Source organism: Salvelinus fontinalis, chromosome 5 (genome assembly GCF_029448725.1).
Source record: "Salvelinus fontinalis isolate EN_2023a chromosome 5, ASM2944872v1, whole genome shotgun sequence".
NCBI lineage: Eukaryota > Metazoa > Chordata > Actinopteri > Salmoniformes > Salmonidae > Salvelinus > Salvelinus fontinalis.
This window is the reverse complement of record NC_074669.1, coordinates 53658694-53674365: the sequence shown is the minus strand read 5'-3', so window position 1 is coordinate 53674365 and position 15672 is coordinate 53658694. Positions and strand designations below refer to the sequence as shown.

Below are 15672 nucleotides of genomic sequence, written 5' to 3'. Positions count from 1 at the left end.
GATTTCACATGACTGGGAATAAAGATACCTTAAAACAAATTGTGGGCGTGGATTAGAAAACCAGTCAGTATCTATTTGCCTCATGGGGTACTCTGTTCACAACTTTGGCATCAGCAAACCTCTCACAGACACGATGCCAAATATGTGATCTGCAGTTGTAAGGCAGGTTGGACAAACTGCCAAATTCTCTAAAATGACGTTGGAGGTGGCTTATGGTAGAAATATTAACATTCAATTTTCTGGCAACAGCTTTGGTGGACATTCCTGCAGTCAGCATGCCAATTGCAACCTCCATCAACATTTTAGACATCTGTGGCATTGTGTTGTGTGACAAAAATGCAAATATGTGTCCCCAGCACAAGGTGAATGCACCTGTGTAATGATCATGCTGTTTAATCACCTTCTTGATATGCCACATCTGTCAGTTGGATGGATTATCTTGGCAAAGAAGAAATGCTCACTAACAGGGATGTAAACAAATTTGAGAGAAATAAGCTTTTTGTGCATAGGGAACATTTCTGGGATCTTTTATTTCAGCTCACGCTACATGGGACCAACACTTTGCATGGTGCGTTTCAGTGGAGGCTGCTGAGGAGAGCGGCTCATAATAATGGCTGGAACAGAGCGAATGGAATGGCATCAAACACATGGAAACCATGATTATGGTGATATTAGTTATCAGCTGCTGCTACTCTTAAACCTTTGGATGCCATCTCCCATAGTGCCCTTCGTTTTGTTACAGATGACAGTTTTGATATTCATCACTGCATCCTGTATCAAAAGGTTAATGTATATCTATATATTCGTTTGTGTATAAAATATATATTTATGTTGTATATACAGGGCACATTTGTAAAAGATGCCTAGGTATCAATATGTCTTCCCTGTTCAAGTAAAGGTAAAAAAATCAAATAAATTAAATAAAAGTTTGAGTTGGCATTGGGCCTAGTGCAGATTCACCAACCCTTGCAATGGTTTTGATGTTTTACCATGGTACAATAAATCAAAATCTAATGAACAAAGATACAGAGTCAGACTCTGGAAGTTGGACAGATAAGAGTTGTGTAACAATGGCACGGCTTAGAGCTACAATATACATGACATATTTTACCAATCCGATTTGGTTTTTATCAGAGTAGATGGGAATGAAAAAGAATCAACTGAGTTGTTCGACAGAGTCATGAATCACCACAGCTCTATGACGTTTATGTCTGCAACTGACCGTGGCACTTTTATCTCCTTCCCAGTTTATGCTCTTTATAGACCACTAGAGGGTACCGCGACCAAAGAAATCTCCACCGACAGTATTGCTGCCTTCATTCGATCTTTTTAGACAATAAACACCAACAGGTTCATCAACAGCATGTACAAATGGTTCTGTAATATGTCGATGTACACATTTCCTACTTTCACAAAACAAGCTTTATTGGGTTATAGATTCATAGCAACAAGCATTCACAAAGAGGTGATTGCACAACTCTGTGTGTGACCAAAGAAGCAAATATACGCTTTAAGAATAATTACTACAAAGGATACGTTTTGAAATTGTAATACACTTTTTCAACACATTTGATCAATAGGACAATATTTATGGTCAGGGATATGTTTAAAATTTTTGATGTAGCCTAAATTAGGGGTTTTCAAACTTCTTCTCAGGCACAGCCAATAAAAATGTTGAAATTGTTGCCAACTTTCAGAAGCCCTCTAAGCTCAGTCTCAATGTCTGTAACAGAGTTATACTCTGTAACAACACTGAGAGCTGTGTTAGGACCCAAGGCACCTCCAGACCTGAGAGGTTTGTCGTTGTTGTCGGTGCAGCAGTAGGCATTCCAGTAGTGACTCGGAACATTGACTCGCTTGTTCTGGTCTACCCACGTGTCACCTGGGACCACCCCAGTCACCACATACATCTTACTACAGCCTGCACTCAAAACATCCTTCAGCTTCTTCTCGTACAGGTTCCACGGCCCCTTGTTCATCTTCCCATCTTGCGGAGCTACGTTGGTATGGGTCATGGTGGCTTTGGATGCATCTTCTTTATGGTGTCCTGCGGGGTTTAGGTGCCCGCGGTCATACGAGCCAAAGTTGTCATCGAGAGCCTGACTCCAGCCCAGCTTGTAGTTCTGTCGGTATTGTGGAGAGCGTTCTAAGCATTCATTGTTTTGATTGTATTTCTTGATCTCACTCAAGGATCCTTTCTTATCCATTTGCTGTGGTGGTAGGTCAGGATGCACAAGCTGAAAAATACAAATATGTACAAATTAGCCACTCCACTTCAAGCTTTGTGGTAGCAGTCAAATACAACTCATTGTTATTATTACTGGTATTCTAGGCTACTGCTATTTAGTCTGAAATTACAATATATGAAATAGTACCTTCTAGTGCTTATTGCATGAATACAATCATTTTCTAACCTGCTCTACAGCTAATGTCCTGTTCTACTGCAAATATTTGAACTACACTAATGTGTTGCATCATTCTGTAGTGGTGCCAGTCACATTAAATGGCTGCTGCACTGAATGTATTGGACATTTAAAAAAGGTGATAATGAAAATGAAATATGCAAACCTGGGGTTCATAATAAACTATGGACCCCTCTCTGCCAGGGACCCCTTCGATATCCATTTGATAGGCAGAGTACAGAGGGATCCTCCTGCCATGGTCATACAGAGTGGCAAAGTAATAGTTGTTACCGTTTCTCTGACAGATGTATGCAGGAGAGGCAGCATTGTAAGCAGAGAGACATTTCGCAGGATTCACTAAGCCCTGTGTGTCGGGCTCGATCGGAGTGGGGAGAGCTATATTCAGACCGGTAACTGGTGTCATTTTGAAGAAAGAAGCTTTGCAGTTGTCGAAATTTGGAGCCACTTCCCCTCTGACCCCCAACAAGGAGAGGAGACAGAGGGACAAGAGGGACAGAGTCACCATGCTGTGCCCCTGTGGAGAAAAACGTCACAGATTAACCTATATTGCAATGTTACCTTTACATTATGACTGTGTAAGCTCACAATTAGTCACTAGAATCAACTCAAGTCAGGTTATGAAAACCACCCAAGTTCCTGGAACATTATAGTTCCTGTTTACTGTAGTTGCCCACCATCTAGAGGTTGACTTCCTGCTTCTCATTGCTGGTTAAAGGTTGCTAAATGATCGTGTTGCTGTAAGGTTAATTATGCTATAATCATATACACTCCAAACATATTGTTAATATGTCAGAAGATAGTTTTGAACATCAAATCAAATTGTATTAGTCACATGCGCCGAATACAACAGGTGTAGTAGACCTTACAGTGAAATGCTTACTTACGAGCCACTAACTGACAGTGCAGTTTCAAAAAATACAGATAAGAATAGCAGTATATTTCCTTAAGTACATATCTTGATTGCATGACACATTAGTATTGTTTCTTAAAGCTGCCACTAGCCTATTTCATTTCCTTGTATGAAATAGTTTTTGCTGTGCTCGATACAGAGAACTTTGCGCTATTGCATCAATTTTCGAAATAACCATAAGAAATTGAATATCCAAATAATTTGTTAGATTTTCAATCTCACCTTTTGAACTTGTTTAACAGTCCTTTGAATTGTCTCACTCCTTCAGAGGTCTGTAGCATCAGAGAAAACACGTCCTGTTACTCTCTATATACTGTACATCATCTCTCTCTCTCTCTCTCTCTCTCTCTCTCTCTCCTCTCTCTCTCTCTCTCTCTCTCTCACTCACTCACTCACTCACACTTTTTCTTGCAATCTAGATCCATAATCATTATGCCTAATTCTATGTCATAAATATCTATATTTTTCTGCTCGGGATGTGCACGGTTATCAAATATCCGAATGGACGTTAGTAATCGATTACTTGTTTTAATATATATTTTTTAATACAAAAATGTATATGACTATTTTAACCCTGAAAAGGCTTTTTTCTGAATTAAATTAAAATATCCATGTGACATTGTTACATACCCAGTTATGCCATGACATTTCAAATGATTCATTTAATAAAAGTTTGACTCTTTAATGTAGTTTTTATGAAGTGCACGTGCGCCCCATAAAAAGACCAGTAGCCAACCAGAAGCCTTCAGGTGGAAATAAAAGTTAATGAAAAGTTAATGAAATGAGAAGGAGTAGGCTACAACGAGCAACCAAAACTGTTGTTTTATCTGAATTGGTTTGGAGAGAAAGCGGATCCTGTGGCCTCAATTACAGTACGGTTCCTTCAGAATTGTTCACACCCTTTGACTTTTTCCAAATGTTGTTGTGTTACAGCCTGAATTTAAAATCCATTAAATTTAGATCACTGGCCTACACACAATAACCCTAACATCAAAGTTGAATTGTGTTTTTATATATATTATATATATAAATTAATACAAAATGGCAATAAATATTCAAACCCTTTGTTATGGCACACCTAAATAAGTTCAGAGGTAAAAATTAGAGGTCGACCGATTATGATTTTTCAACGCCGATACCGATACCGATTATTGGAGGACAAAAAAGGCCGATGCCGATTAATCTGCCGTTTTTTTTAAATATATATACAGTGGGGCAAAAAAGTATTTAGTCAGCCACTAATTGTGCAAGTTCTCCCACTTAAAAAGATGAGAGAGGCCTGTAATTTTCATCATGGGTACACTTCAACTATGACAGACAAAATGAGAAAAAAAATTCTCCAGAAAATCACATTGTAGGATTTTTAATGAATTTATTTGCAAATTATGGTGGAAAATAAGTATTTGGTCACCTACAAACAAGCAAGATTTCTGGCTCTCACAGACCTGTAACTTCTTCTTTAAGAGGCTCCTCTGTCCTCCACTCGTTACCTGTATTAATGGCACCTGTTTGAACTTGTTATCAGTATAAAAGACACCTGTCCACAACCTCAAACAGTTATACTCAAAACTCCACTATGGCCAAGGCCAAGACCAAAGGATTGTCAAAGGACACCAGAAACAAAATTGTAGACCTGCACCAGGCTGGGAAGACTGAATCTGCAATAGGTAAGCAGCTTGGTTTGAAGAAATCAACTGTGGGAGCAAGTATTAGGAAATGGAAGACATACAAGACCACTGATAATCTCCCTCGATCTGGGGCTCCACGCAAGATCTCACACCGTGGGGTCAAAATGATCACAAGAACGGTGAGCAAAAATCCCTGAACCACACAGGGGGACCCAGTGAATGATCTGCAGAGAGCTGGGACCAAAGTAACAAAGCCTACCATCAGTAACACACTACGCCGCCAGGGACTCAAATCCTGCAGTGCCAGACGTGTCCCCCTGCTTAAGCCAGTACATGTCCAGGCCCGTCTGAAGTTTGCTAGAGAGCATTTGGATGATCCAGAAGAAGATTGGGAGAATGTCATATGGTCAGATGAAACCAAAATATAACTTTTTGGTAAAAACTCAACTCGTCGTGTTTGGAGGACAAAGAATGCTGAGTTGCATCCAAAGAACACCATAACTACTGTGAAGCATGGGGGTGGAAACATCATGCTTTGGGGATGTTTTTCTGTAAAGGGACCTGGACGACTGATCCGTGTAAAGGAAAGAATGAATGGGGCCATGTATCGTGAGATTTTGAGTGAAAACCTCCTTCCATCAGCAAGGGCATTGAAGATGAAACGTGGCTGGGTCTTTCAGCATGACAATGATCCCAAACACACTGCCCGGGCAACGAAGGAGTGGCTTTGTAAGAAGCATTTCAAGGTCCTGGAGTGGCCTAGCCAGTCTCCAGATCTCAACCCCATAGAAAATCTTTGGAGGGAGTTGAAAGTCTGTGTTGCCCAGCAACAGCCCCAAAACATCATTGCTCTAGAGGAGATCTGCATGGAGGAATGGGCCAAAATACCAGCAACAGTGTGTGAAGACTTACAGAAAACGTTTGACCTCTGTCATTGCAAACAAGGGGTATATAACAAAGTATTGAGATAAACTTTTGTTATTGACCAAATACTTATTTTCCACCATAATTTGCAAATAAATTCATAAAAAATCCTACAATGTGATTTTCTGGATTTTTTCCCCTCATTTTGTCTGTCATAGTTGAAGTGTACCTATGATGAGAATTACAGGCCTCTCTCATCTTTTTAAGTGAGAGAACTTGCACAATTGGTGGCTGACTAAATACTTTTTTGCCCCACTGTAAATTGATATGTAACCGTATTCTGACATGTATCGTTGATTGCACATTGAATTGCTGACATACTTCTAAAATGTTGTCATTATCATTTGAACGAGGGACGATTCACACACCTCTTTCATTGCACTAGGTTGAAGCTGTTGTCCAGCACACACTGCTTCCCTCCCTGTATGAGGAGCCCATTGGAGTGGAGGGCTTGAGGGTCTACCTGGTTCTCCCCGAGCTCCTGAGGGTCCTTCGCAAACAGCACAGATGGACAGATCTCACCGAACCCTTCTTTTACGCTGCTGCTACTCTCTGTTCATCATATATGCATAGTCACTTTAACTATACATTCATGTACATACTACCTCAATTGGCCCGACCAACCAGTGCTTGGCTAACCGGGCTATCTGCATTGTGTCCCACCACCTGCCAACCCATCTTTTTACACTACTGCTACTGTCTGTTCATCATATATGCATAGTCACATTAACCATATCTACATGTACATGCTACCTTAATCAGTCTGACTAACCGGTGTCTGTATATAGCCTCACTACTGTTATTTTCAAATGTCTTTTTACTGTTGTTTTATTTCTTTACTTATCTCCACACACCTATACACACACACACATATTTTTTTCTCGCACTATTGGTTAGAGCCTGTAAGTAAGCATTTCACTGTAAGGTCTCCACTTGTTGTATTCGGCGCACGTGAGAAATAAACTTTGATTTGATTTGCTGCTGTCCTCAGACTGCACCCCGACAAGCTGCAGGTCCTCGGTAATGTTGCCGTCCATTTAAAATGTTTAAAGTGTGTCACCCCAAATTCAACTAATCAACAATAACGTAGTCGTAAATCTGTTTGTGCTGTTGCCAACTTCTGTTGTCCTTGTTCATTCGCTGTCTGGCAGATTTAGACTAGGCAAAACCAGTGATTATTTTTATTGAGTGTGGTATTCCTGGGCTAAAACTAAATGTGTACACTCTCGTGTTGCCCCTGGAATGATTGTGAAGTAGACCAAATTCTTTACCCCCACAAAATAGTTTGAGAAAGTAATCTGTGTGTTATCATGTCCTGTCGGTGACTGCTGGTCCTTATTGAAGCCCTCTCTCATGACCAAGCACATTGGGGTGTGGAAGAAGGCCCTGTCTGTGATTTTGACAAGGAAACATATTCTACGCACCTGTGACCCAAGGATCAAACACCACACCATTTTCCCCCCGATGTTCACAACATGGACAGCTATTTATTTATGATACACATTGAATTGCACATTTCCATTCAGTGTGCAATTAATGAAGTAGCTGTCTAACCCCGGGGTCTCAAGCGCAGCTGGGCGCCATTTCACAGGAACAACTGCCTTGTAGTCGCACGCAGCTAGTTGTTAGGATGTTACTCCATCTCCTTTTCCGTGGATGGATTCCAATAGCTCCTAAGAGAGCTTTAGGCCCTGTGGCCGCTCACAGCCTTGATCTCTCTGGCCTCCAGACCTGCATCAGAGAGCTCCTGGATGGTAGTCATCTTGATGCAGTGGTTGGTATACCTACGGGATGTGCCGGCCTCCTAGAGAGAGCGAGCGAGCGATTAATAATAACAATATGACAATGATTCTATTCATATGACTGTATAGCAGCCAAGCTTTTGAACAAACTGTTAAACCTTGCACAGACGGGGCAGCATTGATGAAAGCGTGTTGAGTCCCATTGGCTCTATGGTATACCACAATGTTGTCATTAGATAGCTTTCGTCTGGCTAACAATGGGAATTCCAAATCACCCGTTGTATAAAACTATATAATATATGGCAGAAATGTCACGTAGCCTATCAGAGGGCAAGATGGAGCCTAAAAAACAAGTGTCCTGGGGTTGATTTGGGATTCATGGTGAACATGTTCTGAAACCTAACTAAAATGTTGTTTTGATACATTGATTTGACAAGTAGTTTGAATGGTGTTACCTGTCTATTGCTTCAACATATTGAGGGCATTTCCCCCCAAACTAGAACACTGTGTATGAAGGAGAGTACCATGCTGGGCATCCCAACATCGTCACATTCTGGGAGGTGTTTGAGGAACTGACAGAGGATCAAAAGAAAGCATTCCTGTGTAAGTATGGAACATTTTCATTGTAACAGATGAACCAATAACATAGGCTACTGAGAATAAAGTTCTGTTCTGTCATTCACTGCCCTCTCCCTTTTACCACCTTTGCCCCTTCAGTGTTCCTGACTGGCTGTGATCGTGTGCCCATCCTGGGTATGAACCAGATCAGGATGAGGGTCGAAACCCTTCTCAACTCCTCCCAACAGCATTTCCCAGAGGCGCTGACCTGTCACTCTCTGTTGCAGCTGCCCATCTACCCCTCCAAAGAGATATTACAGAGCAGGCTTATAGAGGCTGTTGGCCACAACAGAGGCTTCTGGAATGAATAATGGGTGTATAATGTTGCTGCTGTATATACTCCTCTCCTGTGTTCATCTTTTCATTGTTCCATAGTTGGGTTTAAAATTTGGATTGATTTAATGTAGGGTTGTATTTCAAATCCTAACTTGAGATCTGTGCGGTACTATGACATTATCATATTTCATTTACCAAATTTTATTAAAACATTTATAAATCAAAAAGTACAGCATGGTTTGTGCCTGCACATTAAACAACACATGAACAAAAATGATAACAACCAAGATACAAGGAAATCCCAAAGTATTTGAAATAATCTAATTGTTAAAAGGAAGCATATCAGGTTTTCAGTTGAACACAAGAACTATTCATTTACAAGACCCACCAAATGGTTCATTACAGAAATCAATGAAAACATAATATCCCTGCAGTTAGGTGGCACACAATAAGGTACAGATCATTTGGCACACATCCTTCTCAACCATGTTCCCCAATTCACAATATAGGGCAGGATTTAACTCAAGGCGCTCTATAGCGCAGCGCACTATAAGATACTTTTAAAGGTAATTTACACTTGAGCAGACATGCCAGCGTTACCATGAATGTGATCTCAGTGAACATCGGAGAAAGTGCCTTTAAAAGGCGTATTTTGGGTTGTATAGTGCCTTGACATAAAAATAAAACCTCCAGGCTCATGATTTGAGCACCACTGACCTCAACTTATATTTAGAGTCTTACTCAAGTTCATAGCTCTTCTAAATGAGTAATTTTCCTTCGTGAACTTGATTCCATTTCCAAAAAGACATACATACTGTACAAATGACACATACTTAATTCCCTTTGAATAGAGATGCTCATGTGAACAAAGTCATATCCGGTTTTAAGACACTATATAAAGGTCATGTTAAAGGTACAGTCACCCGTGATTAAATTACGAACATTACTCTTTGATTTTTAAAAGATCAGTGCAAAATAGATCACTTTCAGATCAGTGGAGGCTGCTGAGGGGAGGACGGCTCATAATAATGGGTGGAACGGAGTGTTTGATGTTTGATGTATTTCATACCATTCCACTGATTCCGCTCCAGTAATTACCACAAGCCCATTCTCCCCAATTAAGGTGCCACCGACCTGTGTTCCAGATAAATACCGTAAGTATATGCGCCACCTCCCGGGTGGCGCAGTGGTCTAGGGCACTGCATCGCAGTGCTAGCTGCGCCACCAGAGTCTCTGGGTTCGCGCCCAGGCTCTGTCGCAGCCGGCCGCAACCGGGAGGTCCGTGGGGCGACGCACAATTGGCATAGCGTCGTCCGGGTTAGGGAGCGTTTGGCCGGTAGGGATATCCTTGTCTCAGTATGTAAAAAAAAAATGTAATAAAATGTATGAACTCTACTGTAAGTCGCTCTGGATAAGAGCGTCTGCTAAATGACGTAAATGTAAAAATGTATATTTTTGATCAGCGCTCATCATAAGAGATCTTTATGTAACAGCGCCCTCTGGTGTTTGTGGTCAGATTTAACAATGGCGTTCAGGAACGAGTTGTTGGTGAACTCCACGGTACATGTCCCAGGGGGTGCATGGGTCCAGCTCCATTGTTGGGCGCGGCAGTGCTCATGATGCTACAAGTACACAGTTCATGTACAAGGTGAACTGTGGGCTGTGGGCCGCGGGTCAGTAGCGGCCCAGGTTGAAACCGTTGATCCACACCTGGCCCTAGTGATTAAAACAAAACAAAGGAAAAGCATTGTTTTTAAAGTCTAGAAATAACGTACGTGTTCAGGATTCAGTAGTTTCAGGGACCATGAACAAGTTGTATGTTGCACTAGGGTATATGAAACTAACGTGTTTTAGTAAACCACACTTATGTGATGAGTAACCTTGCCTGAGATCTGAAGAGGTGTGTCTAAGGTTAATGCCTAGGCTTTACCTCAGAGGACTAACACACCAGTCTTGTCATCGCACAGAAGTCACAGGTCAGTTATACTGACCAAAACTATAAACACAACATGCAACAATTCCAACGATTTTACTGAGATACAGTTCATATAAGGAAATCAGTTAATTTAATTTAATTCATTAGGTCCTAATCTATGGATTTCACATGACTGGGAATAAAGATACCTTAAAAAAAAGTGTGGGCATGGATCAGAAAACCAGTCAGTATCTAGTGTGACCACCATTTGCCTCATGGGGTACTCTGTTCACAACTTTGACATCAGCAAACCGCTCGCCCACACGTCGCCATACATGTGATCAGCAGTTGTGAGGCAGGTTGGACATACTGCCAAATTCTCTAAAATGACGTTGGAGGCGGCTTATGGTAGAAATATGAACATTTTCAATATTCAATTTTCTGGCAACAGCTTTGGTGGACATTCCTGCAATTGGCATGCCAATTGGAACCTCCATCAACATTTTAGACATCTGTGGCATTGTGTTGTGTGACAAAACTGCAAATATTTGTGTCCCCAGCACAAGGTGAATGCACCTGTGTAATGATCATGCTGTTTAATCACCTTCTTGATATGACACATCTGTCAGTTGGATGGATTATCTTGGAAAGAAGAAATGCTCACTAACAGGGATGTAAACAAATTTTAGAGAAATAAGCTTTTTGTGCATAGGGAACATTTCTGGGATCTTTTATTTCAGCTCACAATACATGGGACCAACACTTTGCATGGTGCGTTTCAGTGGAGGCTGCTGAGGGGAAGACAGAGCGAATGGACTGGCATCAAACACATGGAAACCATGTGTTTGTTGTATTTGATACCATTCCACTAATTCCGCTCCAGCCATTAACATGAGCCCGTCGTCCCCAATTAAGGAGCCACCAACCTCCTTTATATTTTTGTTCAGTAATAGATGAGCTGGTTTAGAAGCTAAGATTTTTCTACAGAAACAGACCGTTCCTTTCTCTAAGCAGTAGGAAGCAGATTATTCAGTCAACCTTTTGATCTGTTCTTGATTATGGTGATATTAGTTATCAGCTGCTGCTACTCTTAAACCTTTGGATGCCATCTCCCATAGTGCCCTTCGTTTTGTTACAGATGACAGTTTTGATACTCATCACTGCATCCTGTATCAAAAGGTTAATGTATATCTATATATTCGTTTGGGTATAAAGTATATATTTATGTTGTATATACAGGGCACATTTGTAAAAGACGCCTAGGTTTCTATATGTCTTCCCTGTTAAAATAAAGGTACAAAAATCAAATAAAAGTTTGGGTTGGCATTGGGCCTAGTGCAGATTCACCAACCCTTGCAATGGTTTTGGTGTTTTACCATGGTACAATAAATCAAAATGTAATGAACAATGATACAGAGTCAGACTCTGGGAGTTGGACAGATAAGAGTTGTGTAACAATGGCACGGCTTAGAGCTACAATATGCATTACATATTTTACCAATCCAATTAGTTTTTTTTATCAGAGTAGATGGGAATGAAATAGAATCGACTGAGTCACGAATCACCACATCTCTATGACGTTTATGTCTGCAACTGACCGTGGCACTTTTATCTCCTTCCCAGTTTATGCTCTTTATAGACCACTAGATGGTACCGCGACCAAAGAAATCTCCACCGACAGTATTGCTGCCTTCATCCGATCTTTTTAGACATAAAATACCAACAGGTTCATCACCAGCATGTAAAACATGGTTCTGTAATATGTCGATGTACACATTTCCTACTTTCACAAAACAAGCTTTATTGGGTTATAGATTCATAGCAACAAGCATTCACAAAGAGGTGATTGCACAACTCTGTGTGTGTGACCAAAGAAGCAAATATACGCTTTACGAATAATTACCACAAAGGATACGTTTTGAAATTGTAATACATTTTAACCACAAATTTGATCAATAAGATAATATTTATATATTTATGGTCAGGGATTTGTTAAAAAATTCTGATGTAGCTAACGTCAGGGGTTTTCAAACCTCTCCTTGGGGACCCACAGCCAATCCATGTATGAATCTAAGAATTAATTTAAAATTATACCAGATCATAATGGAATATGAAATTGTTGCCAACACTTAGTAGCCCTCTAAGCACAGTCTCAGAGTTAATATAATCTCTAACACCCTGAGCTGTGTTATTTCTCAAGGCACCTCCAGACATGAGGGTTGCGGTTCTTGTCAGCGCAGCAGTAAGCATTCCAGTAGTAACTCGGAACATTGACTTGCTGGTTCTGGTCTACCCACATGCTGCTTGGGAACACCAGTTACCACACATCTTACTACAGCCTACACTCAAAACATCCTTAAGCTTCTTCTCATACCTCTTCCATGGCCCGGTGTTCATCATCCTGTCTTGCGGAGCTACGTTGGTATGAGTCATGGTGGCTTTGGAGGCTTCTCCTTCATGGTGTCCTGCAGTGTTTAGGTGCCCGCGGTCATACGAGCCAAAGTTGTCATCGAGAGCCTGACTCCAGCCCAGCTTTTTCGGGCCCTCATGGAGTCTGTTTCTGACCGTTTGAGCAGACACATGCACATTTGTGGCCTGCTGGAGGTCATTTTGCAGGGCTCTGGCAGTGCTCCTCCTTGCACAAAGGCGGAGGTAGCAGTCCTGCTGCTGGGTTGTTGCCCTCCTACACGTCTCCTGATGTACTGGCCTGTCTCCTGGTAGCCCCTCCATGCTCTGGACACTACGCTGACAGACACAGCAAACCTTCTTGCCACAGCTCGCATTGATGTGCCATCCTGGATGAGCTGCACTACCTGAGCCACTTGTGTGGGTTGTAGACTCCGTCTCATGCTACCACTAGAGTGAAAGCACCGCCAGCATTCAAAAGTGACCAAAACATCAGCCAGGAAGCATAGGAACTGAGAAGTGGTCTGTGGTCACCACCTGCAGAACCACTCCTTTATTGGGGGTGTCTTGCTAATTGCCTATAATTTCCACCTTTTGTCTATTCCATTTGCACAACAGCATGTGAAATGTATTGTCAATCAGTGTTGCTTCCTAAGTGGACAGTTTGATTTCACAAAAGTGTGATTGACTTGGAGTTACATTGTGTTGTTTAAGTGTTCCCTTTATTTTTTTGAGCAGTGTATATTACTGGTATTCTAGGCTACTGCTATTTAGTCAGAAATTACAATGTACAAAATAGTACCTTCTAGTACTTCTTGCATGAATTCAATCGTTTAACCTGCTCCACAGCTAATGTCCTGTTCTACTGTAAATATTTAAACTACACTAATTTGTTGCATCATTCTGTAGTTGTGCCAGTCACATTAATGGCTGCTGCACTGAATTTATAGGACATTCAAAAAAGGTGATAATGAAAATGTAAAATGCAAACCTGGGGTTCATAATAAACTATGGAGCCCTCTACCAGGGACCCCTTCGATATCCATTTCATAGGCAGAGTACAGAGGGATCCTCCTGCCACGGTCATACAGAGTGGCAAAGTAATAGCGGTTACCGTTTCTCTGACAGATATATGCAGGAGAGGAAGCATTTTAAGCAGAGATGCATGGCGCAGGATTCGCTAAGCCCTGTGTGTTGGGCTCGAGCGGAGTGGGGAGAGCTACTTTCCGACCGGACACTGGAGCTATTTCTGAAGAAAGTATCTTTGCAGTTGTCGAAATTTGGAGCCATTTCCCCTCTGACCCCCAACAAGGAGAGGAGACCGAGGGACAGAGTCACCATGCTGTGCCACTGTGGAGAAAAACATCACGGATGAACATATATTGCAATGTTACCTTTACATTATAACTGTATAGTAGAATCAACTCAAATCAGGTTATGAAAACCACCCAAATTCCTGAAACATTATAGTCCCTGTTTACTGTAGTCTACACCATCTAGAGGTTGACTTCCTGCTTCTTATTTCTTGTCAAAGGTTGCTAAATGATCATGTTGCTGTATGTGTCACGCGGAATGACCCTGGAGAGACGAAGTAGGTACGGGGAGTAAAACATTTAATTATAACGGACAGAGACGAGACAGGAACAGCGTCAGAAACAAATACAAGGACAAAAACAATACAATGAAGCAGCTGGTAACAGAGCTAGGGAACTGACAATAATAGGGGAGGAAATTAACAGGACATAAGTGAGTCCAGGTGAGTCCAATAATGCTGATGCAAGTAACGAGGGAAGGCAGGTGTGGGTGATAGATGGCAGGAGCGTGTGCTGCAGGGTAATCTGGCGAAGGGAAGAGCGGGAGCAGACGTGACCGTTTGATTATCCTATAATCATACATACACACTGCAAATATATTGTTAATTTGTGACCATATACTTTAGCAGTATATTTCCTTAAATGCATACCTTGATTGCATGACACATTAGTATTGTTTCTTAATTAAGTTGCCACTAGCCTATTTCATTTCCTTGTTTGAGAGTTTTTTCCTGTGCTCGATACAGAGAACTTTGGGCTATTGCATCGATTTGTAAATAACCATAAGAAATTGAATATCCAAATAATAATTTGCTAGATTTTCAGTCTCACCTTCTGAACTTGTTTAACAGTCCGTTGAATTGTCTCACTCCTTCAGAGGTCTGTAGCATCAGAGAAAACACTTCCTGTTACTCTCTAGATACTGTACATCATCTCTTTCTCTCTCACACACGCACACACTTTGTCTTGCAAAATCTAGAGCCATAATCTTTCTGCTTAATTCTATGCAAAAAAAAACGTTTATTTTTCTGCTAGGGATGTGCACTGTTATTCGAATATCCGAACGAACGTTAGTATTTGAATACTTGTGTGATTTTTCATTTTTTTCAACATAAAAAATATACAGGCGTCTTTTTAACACTTCAAAACTTTTCTAAATTAAAAATCCATGTGACATTGTTACATACCCGGATATGCCATGACATTTCAAATGATTCATTTAATAATGTCGTTTTTATGAAGTGCACGTGCGCTCCCCCAAAAAGACCAGTAGCCAACCAGAAGCCTTCAGGGGTGAAGCTTGTTGTTTGTGTTGGCCAATCAAAGTGGCAAAGACCCTCATTGTCAAGCAAGTGGAGTGAGAGTTCACTGATGCAATGCACATTGGGAAAAAAATATGGAAATAAAAGTTAACGAAATGAGAAGGAGTAGGCTACAACGAGCAACCAAAAGGTAGGCTGTTGTTTTGGTATAGAGTGGCAAGGTTTGTATTGTACACTAAGTGCACAAAACATTAG

At 41.1% G+C, this 15672-nt stretch overlaps 1 protein-coding gene across 2 annotated transcripts; it reads right to left on the bottom strand.

Moving 5' to 3' along the window:
* Positions 1–1399: 1399 nt before the first annotated feature.
* LOC129855834 (endonuclease domain-containing 1 protein-like) lies at positions 1400–15046 on the bottom strand. Of its 2 annotated transcripts, none has more exons than XM_055923888.1 (3): positions 14987–15046; positions 2569–2937; positions 1400–2237 (listed from the first exon to the last, which is right to left on the bottom strand). In XM_055923888.1, the coding sequence occupies exons 2-3, from the start codon at positions 2926–2928 to the stop codon at positions 1653–1655; spliced, it is 945 nt and encodes a 314-aa protein (XP_055779863.1). In that variant the 5' UTR covers positions 2929–2937; positions 14987–15046; the 3' UTR covers positions 1400–1652. The 2 variants fall into 2 exon arrangements, with proteins under 2 accessions (XP_055779863.1, XP_055779862.1); XM_055923887.1 differs by lacking the exon at positions 14987–15046 and adding an exon at positions 3556–3660.
* Between the last annotated feature and the right edge of the window lie 626 nt (positions 15047–15672).